Source organism: Micropterus salmoides, unplaced genomic scaffold, assembly GCF_014851395.1.
Source record: "Micropterus salmoides isolate LMB-PRFRI ecotype aquatic unplaced genomic scaffold, ASM1485139v1 Ms_hic_scaffold_2, whole genome shotgun sequence".
NCBI lineage: Eukaryota > Metazoa > Chordata > Actinopteri > Centrarchiformes > Centrarchidae > Micropterus > Micropterus salmoides.
The window spans coordinates 21,382,653-21,400,616 of record NW_024041150.1 but is presented as its reverse complement, the minus strand read 5'-3'; the positions used below and the strand labels follow the sequence as shown (position 1 = coordinate 21,400,616).

Below are 17,964 nucleotides of genomic sequence, written 5' to 3'. Positions count from 1 at the left end.
CTCACTCCATCAATATTGCTCTCCCCCTCCCCTCAATCTACAGACATCCTTGTGTCTGTGTCCCCTGTTCTCGCTCTCAGCTAAATCCACATCAGTACCACTCCATTAATTTTCCACTCTTCCTTTCTGTCGTGGCACTCAACTTCCATCCGGTTTTCTTTATGTTTCATTGCATTTTATTTAGCCCTGGTCATTGACAAATATGTTAACTAACCATTAGTCCACTAACTTGACTCCTAAACTACAGGGCTAAAGCATAATCATTGTCTTGCACATTCCTCATCTGCACATGCTTTCCTTTGTCCTGTTCTTCTTTCTCTCTACCATTCCTGACCTTTTTGCCTCTATTATCCTCCTTCCTTCTATCTTTTCTCTTTCCTTCCCTTTGTGGTGTCCATGCTTCTTCCTCTTTCCTGACAATCCTCCCCAGTTGTGTTTCAACACTCACTCACACACACACACACACACACACACACACACACAGTTCCTACCTGCCCTCCCCTCTAATTACACGTCACAAGAGGGGCCTGAGTGCTCCTTCTCCCCTCTCGTTAGCACCACTCCCCGGCACTCCCGCTGCAATCCCACCCTCGGACGGATCTGAGGTCAAGGCCGGGGCAGAACAGAACAGACAGAACTAGTCGCACGTGCTTAAGCCAAAAGGCAGAGCAGCTCAAATGCAAGGTTCTGGGGCTTTTGAGATTGGCGGTGTGTGAAAAATGTGCAGGCCAGATGATGCACGGAGGGCCCCGGCTGCTGCAAATGAGGTTTGAGCTGGCGTCCAGGAACACACAACAGGATAAAACAACAACGCTCAATCACGCTGATGGAGGGGACGTGGGCTCGCTGCAGATGGAGCCCAAGATGTTTCATCAGAGGAACAGGATGCCAGAGGCTCGGCTTTCAAGCTCGGCAATGACAAATAAACCTCACGAAGAAGGAACAAATACATTCACAAGGGCCTCCAGAGGAAACAGAGAGGGGATAGAGGGCAGCCACCTGCAAAATCACAATAGATCTGTGATGGGCGTGGGAGTTACAGAGGCCATCACTGCTGAACTGGACACAAAAAGTCCCTCTGCTGAAATGTTGCCATCTGCTGGCAGATCTTTATCAATGCGTGACAGCAGCCTGATATAAAATCAGAGTTTTGCAGTGTGTGGCACAATAAGACCATTTCCTGAGAGCCACATGAAACCACAAAAACTCACAATGCTTTATGATATTGTAGTCTGAACAACACCCTCTTGCATACACTCCTGCATAAAACTGCAACATGACTCCAGCAAGTTATGCCATTTACTGACACAGGCTGCTTTGGGCAGTCAGTCACAGCATGTTATTAGAACTTGGCATCAAGTGATTGAAAGGCAAACAACACTATCGAGTTCCACAAGATTTTGAAGGGGAAACGGCAAAAGCCATATTCACCATTCCACATTTTTTCAATATTCACATGGCCTGGGTTGTTAATTGAGTCCTGATGTTAAAGAAACTGTTTTGGGAAATACCCTGTTTCGCTTTCTTGCCGAGAATTCGATGAGAAGATCGATACCACTGTCATGTCATGTCTGTACGCTAAAGATGAAGCTAGAGCCAGGGAGCGTTGGCTTAGCTGAGCATAAACACCAGAAGCAGAGGGAAACAGCTAGCCTGGCTCTGTCCAAAGGTATATCTGTGTATCGGTAAAGCTCAGTAATTAACATATTCTATCTTGTTAAAAAAAGTTTCCCTCGGTTTCCAATCTTGACAACATGAGAGTGGTATCAATCTTCTCATCTAACTCTTCGCAAAGAAGGCAAATAAGCGTATTTCCCAAGATCTCAAACCATTAATTTAACTAAATAATAGGTTATATGAGTTAAAGGCAAGTCGGGTTTCGTTTATCTGCTGCTTCACACGGAAAAAGGGTCTGTTATCACTATGATTGTCAAAAAAGGGGAATCAGTCTATTTTATGAAATACAATTCCAGAGACAAGCTCATCACCACAGAACTGCTGGCCAGGTCTGATTTAATATATCATTCCCAGACCGTGCCACATTTGTGAAATCTCTGATTGGGGATTTTGTATGTCTACAATGGCTTCTTTGAACTGAAGGATTTTTCCGTATTTTCAATAAAGAAAGGAGATGAGGAGAGGAGTGCTATGCCTAAGCCTAGCTACTGGTTTATTGCAAATGCTGTTTAAAATGAACTTTCTTTTCAAGATCCAATAGAAGCTGCCATGTCTTGTTCTGTTCTGCAGGACTTTTCCTTCATTGGCCTACTGAGAATGGTGTGAAGCTACTTTCTTTTGGCGCAGCTCTGGGGATGAATGCCTGCTCTCTTGATTTCCAGTATTGGAAAAGCAGCATCCCGGTACACCTGAGTAGGACACACAGGAAACATTACTACTGTGCCAGGAACTCTGAGAGCACTGCATGAAAAGTGAAACATTTCGCGGGTACCTTGGTAATTTATGCAAACATGAGTACCAGTGAATTTTGGCCTTGGATTGAGAGTAACATTGCACACATGCACTTCCACACCAAGCAATCCTCAGTCTCACTCCACAGATTAAGCCCAGATGGGAACAATGAGATGAGTATGAAGGCTTTCGCAGCGTAACTGAAAACACTCGGTTTTGTTAACGCACTCCAAAAACTTGCTCCATCCATCCATCACTGGCCAGATGTTCTCTGAAGCCCTTTCCTTTACTCCTTAAGTGGGACCAATCCCTCTCAAAATTAATTAACTTCCCATTCCACTTGCATCCACAACAAAGGCACGCATGAAAGCTAATTGGATAGTTTCTGGTCTTTATGATAAAAGCAATCAAGCTGAGGAGCGTGTTTCAGAGAACAAGAGATGTTGTTGTTGACGTATGATCACTTGGGACCATTTGCACACCGTGACCCCACTTAATCCTGCCATTAGACTCCAAGGCTTCCCCATCCTGAGGATTTCAATACACTCCCCTTGCTGCATTAAGACTAAGAGGGAACATTTCCTTGAATAAACATCAAAACCTGTTGCTTTTGTGGCTGATTTCCTTTTGAATTCCAGCTGAGTAATTATAAGAAAGGCATGTAATGAAGTGAGTGTGGCCGCTGGAAGTCTGGCAGCTGACTTAAATCCATCACGTCAAAAACCATGAACCACACAGTTTACCAATAACTACCAAAAAGAGAGTAATTTCATCCACTTCAATAGACAGACTGTTCATTTTCAATGATGATATTAAAAAGATTTCACCTGATGTATTCAGATTTTATCTCCATCTTTCAATGTCCCTGTAAGTAGACTTACCCTATTAAGCAGACTGACCAAATATCACTGATCTACCTCCTATGCTTATGGACGTCCTGCTTGTGCTTCTCAACAAATGCTTTATAACGCGACAGTGGTAGGCCTTTATTGCGAAACTAGTGTACGTTAGCGTAAATGCAAGTTAGCTATTGTAAAATTGCAAGAATTTCCAAAAATGTGTGAATTTGTTTTTTGTTGGGAAAACATTTTGAAACTTTGCATGGGCAGAATACAGTGAAACTGTACACAGGGAACTGACTGAGCTACATTGTATTAACAGCAATTTAAAAAGCACTACAGGGTTGCCACGTGGTTTGTTCACGATAGCTTAAACATATCAAGTTGGGTACTGGAGTCTGTGCCAGGGGAGAAATTGCTGGCAAAATACTTTTCTACAAACACATAGTTAAGATTTTTAACACTAAATATTAGTGTTAAAATATTATAAATACTAAGCGCTACAGCAACAAGAAGCACAGAGGCAAGTGCTGCAAAAAGGACTTGCTTTGTCCCGACAGCCTGGCAGGTGAAAAATCATTATTTACGGGCACTAACCTTGGTGCTCAGCGAACTGCTCGGGCACAGCCTCCTGCGCACACAACCACCTTTAAATCCCCATACAGCAAAGTGTGTGTGGGGGGGAATGTTTCTGGAGTGAGAGCAACAAGACCCTCCAAGAATCACTCGAGGTATGTCATTATGTCACCCACAAAGGAAGGTCTATTCCATTTAGGGTTGGAGCCACAGGCCATTTGGCCCACACACACACAAATCACACAACTTCCAACTGCCATATACACAAATATAGAGTCCCATTCTTGAGTTAAATAGAAATGCAGAGACTCTGACCTAAGAGTGAGGATGAAAAGACAGGGCATAGCAGAGACCCCGGGAGGCAGCACTTGTTGATCCCTGGTCTCTGAAGCAAAGCACTGGGTCATTCTGGTGTGTGTGTGAACAGATAAATGTCCAGTGCTGACTCATGCTACACAGCCACTCCTTGCACAGATGGGAAAGCTTGTCATGGCCAGTTGAGACAAAAAACCTACCGAGTCACTATTCAGTCTCGCTATGTGACAGAGTCTCAAAACAATCAAACCACCGCTACTTGTTGTAGCATAGAAGTCGGTGTGAGGGCAGATCACTTCAAACATTCTAGACACTGAACTGAACAGCTCAAGGCGTTGAGTAAAACCATTTATAATGACACATTGCTGTTAATGAAATGACAATGACACACACACTGGAGTACCAATAGCATGCTCCGAACATCTTAAACATACAGTTTTGGACTAGTTTACTGTCAAATAATGATGTTCTTTAGAGAATCATGAAAACATAATCAAAAGGTCTTATGTAAGCAGCTTCACACTGATGCTGAGTCCATTAATGTGCTATTTCATGATTTTCTTCCCAGTATTTAAACTGTAACATAATCAGGCCAGCACTGGACAGTGGCCTGGAAAGAGTTGCAAAGCCTCGAGCGCTTCCCTGTCACAGACATTCACTGATTACAGCGTGGACGTGCTCAGATGGGCTACATGGCAGCCAGGGTGTCTAAAGCCCAAATCACCTTGAAGTGCTATTAGCACCTGTCGTGGTCATTTACACATGCAGACAGTGACATCCCACCCCTCTGTTTGAGACCTAAAATCCGTCTGCAGGCCAAACAACTGCTTTGTTTTCCACTTCAAACTCTCTTGCTCAGCTCTTGCTGTGCCGTTATTTTGCCGCATGTGTCAGCTTTTACACAACTTGGCCTGCACGAGTGACGCATGTGCACGACAGACCTTTAGGAGATAACACGTAAAAGTATTCCAGCAGTGATTAGTGTGAGTTGAGTGTACAGATTTTAGAAGTTTGTTCAATGCAGGACTGATAAGCGTCGACCTTATGGAGGATGACCCATTCTCTCTCCATTATAGGTCTGACATTGCAAGGTGAAAGGAAGGTGTGACTCAACTTTAAAAGATTGTAGTATATATTAATTACATAACACACTTTAGGTACTGCACATTTTATCACATATTATAGTTGAGTACATTCAAACTGCCTGGCATATTCTCAGTTTCCTGTTTTAATTGCTTGTAGTTGATACTTTATAACAAGATATTAGATATTTTATCATTTCAGGCTGGCAGACAATACCACACTGTTTCTCATCTTATCCAATGTGCAGCAGTGTATAAATCTGCAGGATTAGATTAGAATAAATAATATACAATATGAAATATAAATTGAAAGCAGTATATATATATATATATATATATATACACACACACACACATTGTGTAAAAGTAAAAAAAGATAATGAGCCACAGGTATTTAGGTAATTAATAGCGGTTTCGTGGTGCATTAACTTCACAAAGGCATCTGTCTCAAACTGAAGTGACGCGCCTTCCTCTCTGGATCAAACTTTTGTATTAATCTGAAGAAACCACTGCAGCTTACCTTCACACAGACTGCGAGAAGAACCAGCCCAGTCGTCCACATGAAGCCCCCTGTCATCTCTGACGCTGATAAACGCAATGTAGTTTCAAATAGTATAGAGTCGACTGTGATTGCCGCTCTCTGTCCGTCTGTCCCAGTCACTCCTCTCCGCCCTGCACCGCGGCTCCAGTTTACACAGAGAGAGGAGGGGGGGGGGAGGTAAAAGTCAGCCTAGAACTGCCGGAGACGACATGACACTTCACGGTCACTTCCAGATATTTTGTTCCCCCAGCAAACACGTTGCTGCTAAATTTATGTTTGCTTACCAGGCGTGCGTCAGGAAAAGGGGCTCACCCACCTTACATTCTTAAAGAAACACTCTCCCGGGCCGGTGCGCTCTGATAGGCTGCATGGTGCGCACACTATGCGGGGTAGGTGATGCTTGGAGGGTTTCTGTTTGTGCATGATGATGGAGGCCATATAAACAAGACATGCACACATAACTCAGTGGCCAACCTCGTCGTCATATTCATAAAGAAAGAAAAAAGCATTCCAATAAGGCTTGAAACTAATTGTCGGTAGCACTTTGCCAAGCAGTGAAAGGAACACTAATTCTCAACTCAAGCCCACATACTGAAAAGTCAACTCTAACCGCAGGTTCTTTTAAACTATGGTCCCATTTTTACGATGATCTGATGTTGTCAGTGTTTTATCTGAGCTCAGGTGTGTTTTTGTCCAATTTTGGGGGCAATCAGGTCTCAGGTGAGGGACAACTTTTTGATTATTTTATTGTAATTTGGTACAAATTACAATAACAACTGTAAATATATAATATAGTTGGAGGCAGCTTTGGTTAGGTTAGCTTATCTTAGCACAACCTCTGCATATTTACCATACAGACTTGCAAATCCCTGTAAATATCCAATAATGTGTCAACGTAGATTTCATTCTCATATCAAGCTATCAAGCATGTAATCAAACAAAAAGATGAGCTAAACTTTGGATTCCAATGCTGCTGTGTTAAATACTTGCAGAACTGAATTATCCTGAAGGTAAAACAAAACCATAAAGGCCCAGTTCTCTTCCTTGTGCCCCACTTGTTACATCACATGTACCACATTACAATGTGGACCATGTGCTGTCGTCTGTGCACCAGTTGAGGATTTCACTTCCTTTTCACAGCTTTAGATTTAGTCACAAGTATGAAATGCATTAGTCTTTCAAGTTAGGCGCTCAACGCTGCCAACCATGTGCCATTTAAGGTCGAGAAGAGTTTTATCTGAATCAAGCTTTGACTGCTTATGAACTGAGATCAACTGGATGGAATGAAACTCTCTTGGCCTTTGCTGGCATATGATTGAAATCTGCTGTTGTTTCTGATTTACCTTGATGAGACCCATGTCATTCCTTTCTGGCTCCAATGAAAATAGCTGTTCCCTCTGTTTTTTTGTGAGAATCGTATTTTTCGTGCAATTTAATGAAGGTCTGCAATCTATCTTTGGACATGAACACCTCCTAAATGTGGGTCCAAAGAAAGGTTGAATGCCGGGCTGATGTGTTTCTCTTTTGTAGTACAGTTAATGAACTCAACTAACACACTGTAACAAGAAACCTACTTTGTGGGGATTCCTTTATATTTAGATAAAAATTATACATCTCTGATTCAATAAGGACCATAACATTTTCCACTTCAGTGAGAGAGGAATTTTGTATTACAGTATTATTGATGGCTAGGGTCGGCGACTCCTCTTCCTTTTGATCCAATACCTTCATTAAAGTAAGTGACATTAAGTTCTTTGAAGCTTAGCCCACAGTGGTAGGGCATTAGGACTTTCTTGTCGCTTTTGAAGCTGTCCAGGGCCACCATAATAACAATGTTCTGAGAAAATTTCATCTGTCCTCAGCCAAGCTCAAAGGGCTGAGCCACACAATAGTACAGGTATGCATGGTATGAGCTACCTGAATTGATGCCTGACATGCAGGCTTGAATTTAGTGTAATCTCTATTAACACACTGAGCACAGGGAAGCAAATGTTTCCCCCAGGAGAGGGAAAAAAATCTTTAACTGAAGACCGAGGTGGGGGTTGAAATCATTTCCTTTCTACCTCAGGGTTAAATGATCGCCCCTTGTAAAATAGCTCCTTGAAATTCAAAGCCTACCTGCTTATGCCATTCATCATGAAAAGTCCAGTTTCTTTGAAAGAGCAAAGATTTCGGGAGCCTCTTGTTGAACTTTGACCATACCCGGCACCCTAAGAGAACCACAGACACCCCACAACGCCGGAGTGAGCAGTAGATAATGCTTCGAGACATGAATAGTTTACATTCACTGTGACTGGTGGTGCATAGCTAAAGCGCGTCCTCATGTTACAAATGCTGTTGCTCTTGTTGATGGACATGTTCACTGGGATCGCTCGCTCAAAGCTCCCGTCAGCAGAGTTGCTAAATCACTGCCCGGAGCGCAAATGTATTTTTAGGGACTGCACAAGCTTAAATAGCATCTGTCAGTTGTTTGCTCAACAGATCTTACGGGGACTTTTCTGTGTGGGAAGACAAATAAGGGGTTGAGGCAGCAGCTAATGACAGTGTTTTAGTTGAGATCTTTTGTTTGAATGCAATGATGGGCTGGATGCTGCATGCTCATTGACACTGTTTTACGCCTCCAGGCCTTTTTTAAGGCAGCTACCGGTTTTTTACTCTGCAGTTTATATGCATGAACACACTGCATATAATATGACTTTACAAGTGCAAAATAGGCCCACAGTATGCACAGTACATGTGTTGGTTTTCCTAGCTAAACATACTTGGAGCAGGTCAGTGCCCCCCTATGAGTAACCTAGTTGTCCCACTTCGGCTGACACCAAACATAGCTGTTTGATCAGTGATATTTGGCCTGAGAGTCAAAGCGCTACTTGTCACATGTGTTCAAAGAGAGGGCAGGAATTTACCAGACACCAGCGAGATGCCCTTCACAGCCTTGTTTTTGCATTAAAGAGGCAGCTAAGAGATTCTGAAACAAAAGAAACTGAAACCCAGATTAAAGAAGTAGTTTTGGGAAATACGCTTATTCACTTTCTTGCCAAAAGTTAAATGAGGATATCAAAACGGCTCTCATCTGATTCGTTAACTATGAAGCTGCAGCCAAATGATGGTTAGCTCAACTTACCATAAAGACTGCAAAGGAGGTAACACTAAGCCTGGTTCTGTCCAAAGGAAACAAAAAACTAACCAGCTTACCAGCACCCACTAAGCTCACTAAGCTGGTTCCCTGCCAACCTCACGGTGACGACACGAGTATAGGAAGTCACTGCACCTGGAGAAGAAATAGTCGGGCATGTAACTCCCAAGTAAAAGCACAACTTGCTATTTTTACTCTTTAGTTGTCAGATGAATTAGGTAAATGGGATATAACGTGTTAATTAGTGAGCTCAAGAGATGCTGGTAGGTGGATTTTGTCACGTGTGGACAGAGCGAGACTAGCTGTTTCTCCAAGTCTCTATGCAAAGCTGAGCTAACTGGCCGCTGGCTGTAGCTTCATTTTTAGGGTACAGATGTGAGAGTGGTATCGATCTTCTCATCTAACTCTCAGCAAGAATAGAAGAGGAAGAAGCATATTTCCCAAAATGTTGAACTGTTCTTTTCTCATGAAGCACACAAACTTTTCAGAGTGTTGTTGTGGCAACTTGTTATGGCTTCCAGTCCCCTGGCATACAGTTTACCACCACTTAGTTGGCTTTCTCATCTGTCCCTGATTGCCTTTACAGCTCTGTGGAATTTGGCACACTATCTGTATGTGTGTGTGTTTGTACGTGTGTCTGCTCATGCTTGAGACTCTGGGCCACAGAGTCCCGGGAATGCCAGTCTTGCTAAGGGTACAGTAACCTGTCTGTCTGTCAACGCAGATCTGTTTCAGCTGCAGGCATCGTGTTCTGTCAGGCATGTCATGTCCACTGCGTGCTGTCTGAGGGCATCAGGCCACAAACAGCAGTCAGAAATGTAGACAGTGGGCACAACACTCTTCACACTGTTGCCAATGATCAGTCAGCTTGTCTGAGAACCCAAGGGTATAATTTCTTTCTTTCTGTCTTTAGGGAAGTATCTAATTACATACAAATCCTAGCTTATGGCTAAAACCAAATATGCTGTTGGATGAATATTCATAAATTTGCCAGTACTGTTTAGCAATGAATATCTGGCATTGAGTTCCACATAAGAAGATTAAGGCATCATAGTATACAAATCCAGGATTTCCTGTCATCTAATGACAAAGTTAACCTGAGATACAGTATTTGATGTGTCCTCATCAGATTTTACATGCATATTATAGCTCAAAAATCAGTAGAAAATAAGAAAGCGTCAGAGGAGCAGTAAACAACACGTTGTAGATGAAGGTGTCTATTGTTTCAGTAAATCTGCTGCAGGCTAGTAGCTGGCAGAAGAGTTGAATGCCTCATCGACGAGGATCGGGCAAATAAGAGCCCAAGCACGTTTTAAACCGTTTATTTTTTTTTTTTAATTCCAGTTTTTATTCTGCCCTACAAAGGCAAAGCAGTACTACACAAGCAGTGACATTAAGAGGAGAGGGTTTAAAGCTTTCAGGCTGGCTGGTAAACTACATAGCTTGTAGAACAGTTGTAATAAAATTAAAAATGGTAGCTGCTGAGATCGGCGAAGATAGCGTTAGTTCCCTTTAGCAGGGGTTTGGCTGGATTTTTTTTATGTGGAACAATGATTCTTATAATGAACTGATTTACCAAGACCTCAGTTCAACAAAATTACTATTTTTCATTTACAGATAGCAGAATCAGTGAGAAGGTTTTAGCTTTTGCTACAATAAGGCTAGCCATGGCTATCTCACCTACTAGCTTTAACTTCATGTAGCACTGTGGGCTTTCCTTAGCAGAGACTGTAGTAAGTGCAACAACAGCTTCTAAAGTCCACAAATGAGATGGAGATTGTCAGCTTGGTGCTGAGATATTGTGTTGAGCTATTATTGCTTTTGACCTTGCATGCACTCTTACGCATGTCCTTGTGCTTCCCCTGTCGGTTTTATTTATTGCGGTGCTCCCGCAAGTCTAGTAGTAGTCTTTTCCTTTTCCTTACATTTAGAAAAGTTTATTTCATCTCTGTTTTGGTAACTTTTGGTTTTGTATTCAGTTCATTGCATATTAATATAAATATGTTAAACATTGGATATTTTAATATTAGTAAAAAGAATCTGTGATTCTTAATTTTAAACACTGACTCAAAATAAAATGTCTTCTGACTTGTTAACAGCTCATGACTCTGTCTCTGTTTGTGGACTTGTCTGTGCTCATTGAAACCTTTCGCCCTGTGACTAGACCCGGTCGAGCCCTCATCCCAGCTCGATCTTGTGGTTAATGCAAGTTTTTTTTTTTTTACAGAATTTACATGCTTCTATGGCATACTATTTTTATATAGCAAAACAGATCTTAAACAGTAAGGTCTGGGTCCTAACATAATATTGAGTTTCTGCGTTTTGTCTTTGTAGTGCAGCATTGCCCCCTTATTTGATAATCTTGAACTTTTCCCTATGTTGTATGTATCTCATCGGTTAGGTAATACTTACATTGTAATTAGTCAGGTGTTGTCTTAAGGCTTTTGGGGCATGCTGATAAACATGTGTGCTTGATATTGTGTCAGTACATCACAATTCATATGACTCATCTGGTTTATTTCCTGGAATATGAAAAAAGTAATTGTTGGACGGAGATGACGAGCATTGAGGGTCATGTAACACTTAAGCATCGCAGGCTGTGACCTCACAGTGCAATCTGCTCCTGTCTGTGTGGTTGCTTCACATTTCAGCATCTTGTACTGAGCTGCAGACCACTGGCTACCCATAGAGACCACCTGGGCAGAGGTCTGGTTGGGTGTATGTCTTCGGTTGACAGCGTATGTGTGTGTGAAAGAGAGACAGAAGGAGAGGGAAATGACAGACAGCTTGGCCCGGCTGTCAGCTGCCACTTGGTTCCCATTACGACTTCTCTCATGTTCAAGACCCGTTCCCTTGGTTTCTCCAAACTTCTGCATGCCTCAGGTATTGTTTTGGAGGCCAGCTGAATGTTCATCTGACAGAGAGACTGCAAAGGAAAAGCCCGGAGAGAAAGCAGAAATGAAGCAAGGGCCCATTTCTCACGTTGTTCTTGGCTCCCGTCTGCCTCCGAAGACTTAAGCGAACACTTCCAAAACAAAGAGTTTGTCTGTGTAGGTGCCCAAATAGCCAACCCACGCATATATGCACACTTGCACACAGACAGAGACACACTCATGCTGGGACATAAAAAATGTTTTTCTAATTCCTTCTAAGTGCCTATTTAAGCAGCTGTTTTCTGTAAACACTGGCTCGGACAGCAGAGCTCGGACATTTGGTTTAAGATCATTCTCAATTATATCATTATTACTACGACTCGGTCTGGTTGTCAGCAACAGCACCCAGAAAATATAGCTGTGAATTGCTGCCCCTTTGCCAGCACAAACAGCCGGCCCGCTAATCCCACCACGGCTCTGTGAAAACGAAACACGGCAGGGTCATGTGGGACGATGTCCGACCCACACGAGGGATAGCCTTCTGTGGTCATTGTCTCACCTCTCATCTGACCCATTCAAAGTACTCGTTCATTGACCGGCTTAGCCGTTACATCTGGGCCTCACAGGTCAGCGACTAGTGCAATTGTTTTCCAACAATGTACTGTGGGACTTTTTTTTGTCCTTCCAGAGAAAAATCGTTACTGAATATCATCATCAAAGTGGTAGTGGGGTCAAGGTGTGGTCCCCCAAAAAAGACTGGTCACATACTGACCTTTTCTCACACTTTTAACCTTGTGTAGTTGTTGACTCATTTTCTGTCTTGATCCTCTCAGTCGGAAATGTAGACGGTTAACTTGGATGTCTTAGCTAATGAGCCGGAGTCATTATTTGAGGATTACATCCGACAGGTGCACAGAGCCCCGCTTAACAAGACCCTGGCCTTGTCTGTTTGTCTACATTGTAGCTATAAATCTGTGGTTACTGCCCTGCTACACACACATTATCTGCTTAAGTCTGTTGTTTATTAAAGGCTGAAGTAATGGTTATTTCTAGGGGGCAGGCATCTTGTTAAAATGTAATTCATTTCTGCATGCACGACCTCACCAGCTTTGGTGTTGGTTTGAAGCTGGGAAGAATAATAGTGCCAAATTTAGCCGCAGGGCTACAAAACATTTTGTAGCTATTTTGGTCGCAGACGTTGAAATTCTGGTGTAAATTCACTCTGACAACAAGAACAGGGCCAATATTTAGTCCAACCCTACTTTATCAAAATGACAGTCAGACATTTCTTAACGATGCTAGCACTATTCATTCCATGTCCTTTTTCATGTTGGCCCAGTAATTTCTACCATAATTACACCATATCATTTTTCACATTCAATCACATTTCAAGTGCTTTATTTGCTATTGTGCAAATGTTATAAAAGCTGTTCATAACAGACGAGAAAAGGCATTCTTTGACCTGGCTAAACCCCATGCAGAGATAAAAGATAATGGGTGCCTTTCAGCAAACAGCTGCAATCATGACTTTAATGTCTGCAACAACATCAGTGACTTGAATTCAGTTTTAAGAATTTGAACCTAAACGTTTTGTCTTTGGATTGGTCCCCCTGATATTTAAATGTTTCTTATTATACAATTAAACACACATTGAAACTATACATTTGCATTAGACTGTCTGGCTTTGCTTAAAGGGATTGTAAGTGATTGTAATCCAATACACTTGGCAGTTGAGCTCAAATATCAACAATCATTCTGCAGAATCACTTTCTCTACCTTTAAAGCTCCTGTGATCGTTATTTTTACATTAACAATGTATCACATGACTACTTGTATGTGAAATGGGTCACTCATAGTAACCCACAAAGAATTAGCACCAGACTCTGCTGTTCCCTCAGAGCTTTGGAGCAACTTTCAGCTCGTTCTTTTGGTTTTCCGAACCACAACTTAACTGTTGTGGTTTACTCTCGTAGTGCCACTTTTGGCCACATGGGAAATAAAATACGTATAAAAGCTTTCTGTGTGCCACCTGCTCAGCTCCACAAGATCGTCAGACAAAGTTATCGGCTAGCTGGTGAACATAGTGAAGCAGCTTAAGGGCCAGATCTCTCTCAGGAGTAAGCGGAGGCCACAAACAAAGCTAATAGGAGAGTGAATATTGAATATACTGAATATGTATTACTTAAAATTCATCAGGTGCGTAGAAACACAACTCCAAATGGATGCTAATGATAATCTGTGTCTGCTGTATGTGTAAATAGGCAACATATTATCTTAAAAGGTATAATATGTCTGTGTAATTTGTCGTATTTACATCTGTTGAAATAGAATCAAATTACACTGCTCAAAAAAATAAAGCAAAACACATAAAACACTTAAACAACACAATGTAACTCCAAATCAATCACACTCCTGTGAAATCAAACTGTCCACTTAGGAAGCAACACTGATTGACAATCAATTTCACATGCTGTTGTGCAAATGGAATAGACAACGGGTGGAAATTATAGGCAATTAGCAAGACACCCCCAATAAAGGAGTGGTTCTGCAGGTGGTGACCACAGACCACTTCTCAGTTCCTATGGTTCCTGGCTGATGTTTTGGTCACTTTTGAATGCTGGTGGTGCTTTCACTCTAGTGGTAGCATGAGACGGAGTCTACAACCCACACAAGTGGCTCAAGTAGTGCAGCTCATCCAGGATGTCACATCAATGCGAGCTGTGGCAAGAAGGTTTGCTGTGTCTGTCAGCGTAGTGTCCAGAGCACGGCGGCGCTACCAGGAGACAGGCCAGTACATCAGGAGACGTGGAGGAGGCCGTAGGAGGGCAACAACCCAGCAGCAGGACCGCTGCCTCCGCCTTTGTGCAAGGAGGAGCAGGAGGAGCACTGCCAGAGCCCTGCAAAATGACCTCCAGCAGGTCACAAATGTGCATGTGTCTGCTCAAGCGGTCAGAAACAGACTCCATGAGGGTGGTATGAGGGCCCAACGTCCACAGGTGGGGGTTGTGCTCACAGCCCAACACCGTGCAGGACGTTTGGCATTTGCCAGAGAACACCAAGATTGGCAAATTCGCCACTGGCGCCCTGTGCTCTTCACAGATGAAAGCAGGTTCACACTGAGCACATGTGACAGACGTGACAGATTCTGGAGACGCCGTGGAGAACGTTCTGCTGCCTGCAACATCCTCCAGCATGACCGGTTTGGCGGTGGGTCAGTAATGGTGTGGGGTGGCATTTCTTTGGGGGGCCGCACAGCCCTCCATGTGCTCGCCAGAGGTAGCCTGACTACCATTAGGTACCAAGATGAGATCCTCAGACCCCTTGTGAGACCATATGCAAGTGCGGTTGGCCCTGGGTTCCTCCTAATGCAAGACAATGCTAGACCTCATGTGGCTGGAGTGTGTCAGCAGTTCCTGCAAGAGGAAGGCATCGATGCTATGGACTGGCCCGCCCGTTCCCCAGACCTGAATCCAATTGAGCACATCTGGGACATCATGTCTCGCTCCATCCACCAACGCCACGTTGCACCACAGACTGTCCAGGAGTTGGCGGATGAGGAGACCATCCGCCACCTCATCAGGAGCATGCCCAGGCGTTGTAGGGAGGTCATAGAGGCACGTGGAGGCCACACACACTACTGAGCCTCATTTTGACTTGTTTTAAGGACATTACATCAAAGTTGGATCGGCCTGTGTTCCCTTTTTTGAGCAGTGTATATGAAATGATAAATAATAAATGTTTGTTATTACTGTAGATAAACAGACAGCTAGATTGGTTAGCCGGCAAGTTCCCCCCATATTAGATCCCTATGCAGCCAGCAGCAGTAGCTAATCCCGGTGGCTAGTTCCTCTGTTTACTGTCAACTGGACTCAGAAAATTTAATAGAATTTATATATTAAAAAAAGTGTGTTTGGGAAAACGTTAGGAGGTTTCAGCAGTTTGGCCCGGCATGTATTGTTTTGCAAGACTCCGCATCTCCTGAATCTCTACAACGGAGGTGTCGAGTGCAAAGTTAGCATGACCCACAGTCAGAATGGCCACAGTGTAAGACCCAGGTTGAAAAACACCAGAATTTTCCTTTACTTCTATCGTCTGCTATTTCATATCTCAGACATGTAATTTTAGTTCTGTAATCTCCATATGACATCTTGAGAAGAAGATAATTTATAGTGCCCTGTTAGCGGTTTGATGGACAGTCCAGCAGACTAGTGGTCGTCGCTCAGGCTACACTGTCTGACAGCAGATATGTTTAAGGCTGCAGCAGCGTTTGAGGGTAGAGTTAACCAAAGCATACCGCTCCACCAAAGACATGTCACTTTCTTTCTCCTCTGCTCTAAAGCCACATCTCTGCCTCTTTTTCCTCATGATCTAAAGAGCATAAAAAGACAGCCACTCTCCCACTGTCTGTCTCTTTCTGTCTGCGTCCTTTCTTCATGCAGCGCCTCTGACTGTGTGTGATCCGGAGGTGTGACACTTTCCCAGTAGCCCACAGGTATCTGTTACCCAGCCAGGAGCCTTGGCACACTGCCCACACTCCTACCTGTCTCGGGGGGCACAATAGAGGAATGCCGTGTAAGGATCCCCTCCCCGTCTGTAACCCCTGCTGCCATCTACACACCAATAGGATTCGGGAAACAGGAGGGCAGAACCTCCATGGCTGATCTTTCTTTTCATCTTGACTGGCTGTAGAATGAGAGAAGCAGTCAAGACTTGGCTCGGATCATTACTGCCTCTGTCCTGTTTGGAACAGTGTACATGTTTACAGAATATAACTAGACAAATAATTTAATATAATTATATAATATATGTAATTATAAATAAATTAATATAATTTATATAATAATAACTTATTCTGTTTCCCGTCTCCTAAACCTCATTTTAGATCCTGTATGTATGCCCCTTGGATGCATGTCGCTTGCTTAACTTAAACTGATGCATTCCTAATATTGCACAATATCAATTATTACAAAAATAAAAAAGATTTCTAATAAGTTTTATGTACTTTTTTTTTTTTTTTTATATCTTGATATTGGTATGTCAGTCAATTGTTAAATGGCAGGTAAATATACAAATAGGCTATATATATCATGTATAATTATATTTATACATACAGTAAAAAAATAATCCTACTTGGACATCACCAGTGACAGCACAGGATGTAGTATGTCACTAGGCTGTGATGCCACATGCTTATGAGGAGTAAGAACTTTGTCTACTTTGGTGCCATCTAGTGGCCTTAATCTCTACACTAGCAAGTATGTTCATAAAATGTCATCAACAGGCACAAAACTGATGACTGGTTGCCCTCAGGTAAGAGTGATAATGTCAAAACATGTATATTTTTATTCAGTACACTGTATTTGATTTGTTTGAATTATTCATAGTTAATTTTATTGGAGCTTGAGGTCAGTTGCATCAGTTGTGAGCACTTAAAAGCGGGGTATGCGATTCTAATCAATTGGTCAGATTCAGCGAATATCTCCTCACGCGCCGCTAGTTCCGTTCTGTGTGCGCTGAAAGAAAATCTTGTCTTTGCACTCAGCCTGGCTCTGTAAATGGGAAACAAACAAAGTGGCTCAGACAGAGCCACGCAACACTGTCCCAGCCGTTCTGGCCATGATTTGTGTCAAGGAACGTTAAAATGACACCGCCACGTACATTCAGCATACTTAGACCTGCTGTTGTTGTGATGTAAGCTGTAGTTGCAGGATAGTTGTGATTATCGCTGTCTGGAGCTGGAAACCAACTAAACACAAATCTCTACCCCATGTTCTAAATAGGACTAAAAGCCTTCATGTTTTCTTCAAGGTGAGTTTTAAATTCTCAATGCACTCTAAACACAAAGTTCATATTTTGTGTGTTAACATTACTGTCTTGTCTTTTAATCGGCTCTTCACCTTGAAAAAAAAAACATAATTGCTTTTAGTCCTGTTCAGAAAAAAAAAGTAATTTAGAAAGATTGTCCTGGCAAAACTACAGGAGAGAAAACAATTTAGATCTCTGTAAAGACATCTGCAATTACACTAAGGTAAAAATACAAGTAAAGAATGAATTCTAACAGTTTGGGCTTTTGTTGTGAAACGATCTCTCCTGAGAGTGGAATCAATGTTAGACTCAAAGTGCAGTTAACTGTGACCTGGGGAGTTTTGGACTTTTGGCTTTATCTGATAGACAGCAAGCTTTTCAGGTGATT

At 42.6% G+C, this 17,964-nt stretch overlaps 1 protein-coding gene across 3 annotated transcripts in view; it reads right to left on the bottom strand.

Moving 5' to 3' along the window:
* Nucleotides 1-6,025, bottom strand: part of LOC119912975 (ADAMTS-like protein 1) — a 96,415-nt gene extending 90,390 nt beyond the window's left edge. For 2 of the 3 annotated variants that reach the window (XM_038732263.1, XM_038732264.1), the window contains exon 1: nucleotides 5,742-6,022. In XM_038732263.1, the coding sequence (XP_038588191.1) occupies nucleotides 5,742-5,798 (57 nt within the window). In that variant the 5' untranslated portion in view covers nucleotides 5,799-6,022. Of the gene's footprint in view, nucleotides 1-5,741 lie in introns of all 3 variants that reach the window. The other variant, XM_038732266.1, reaches the window with a different exon arrangement.
* Between the last annotated feature and the right edge of the window lie 11,939 nt (nucleotides 6,026-17,964).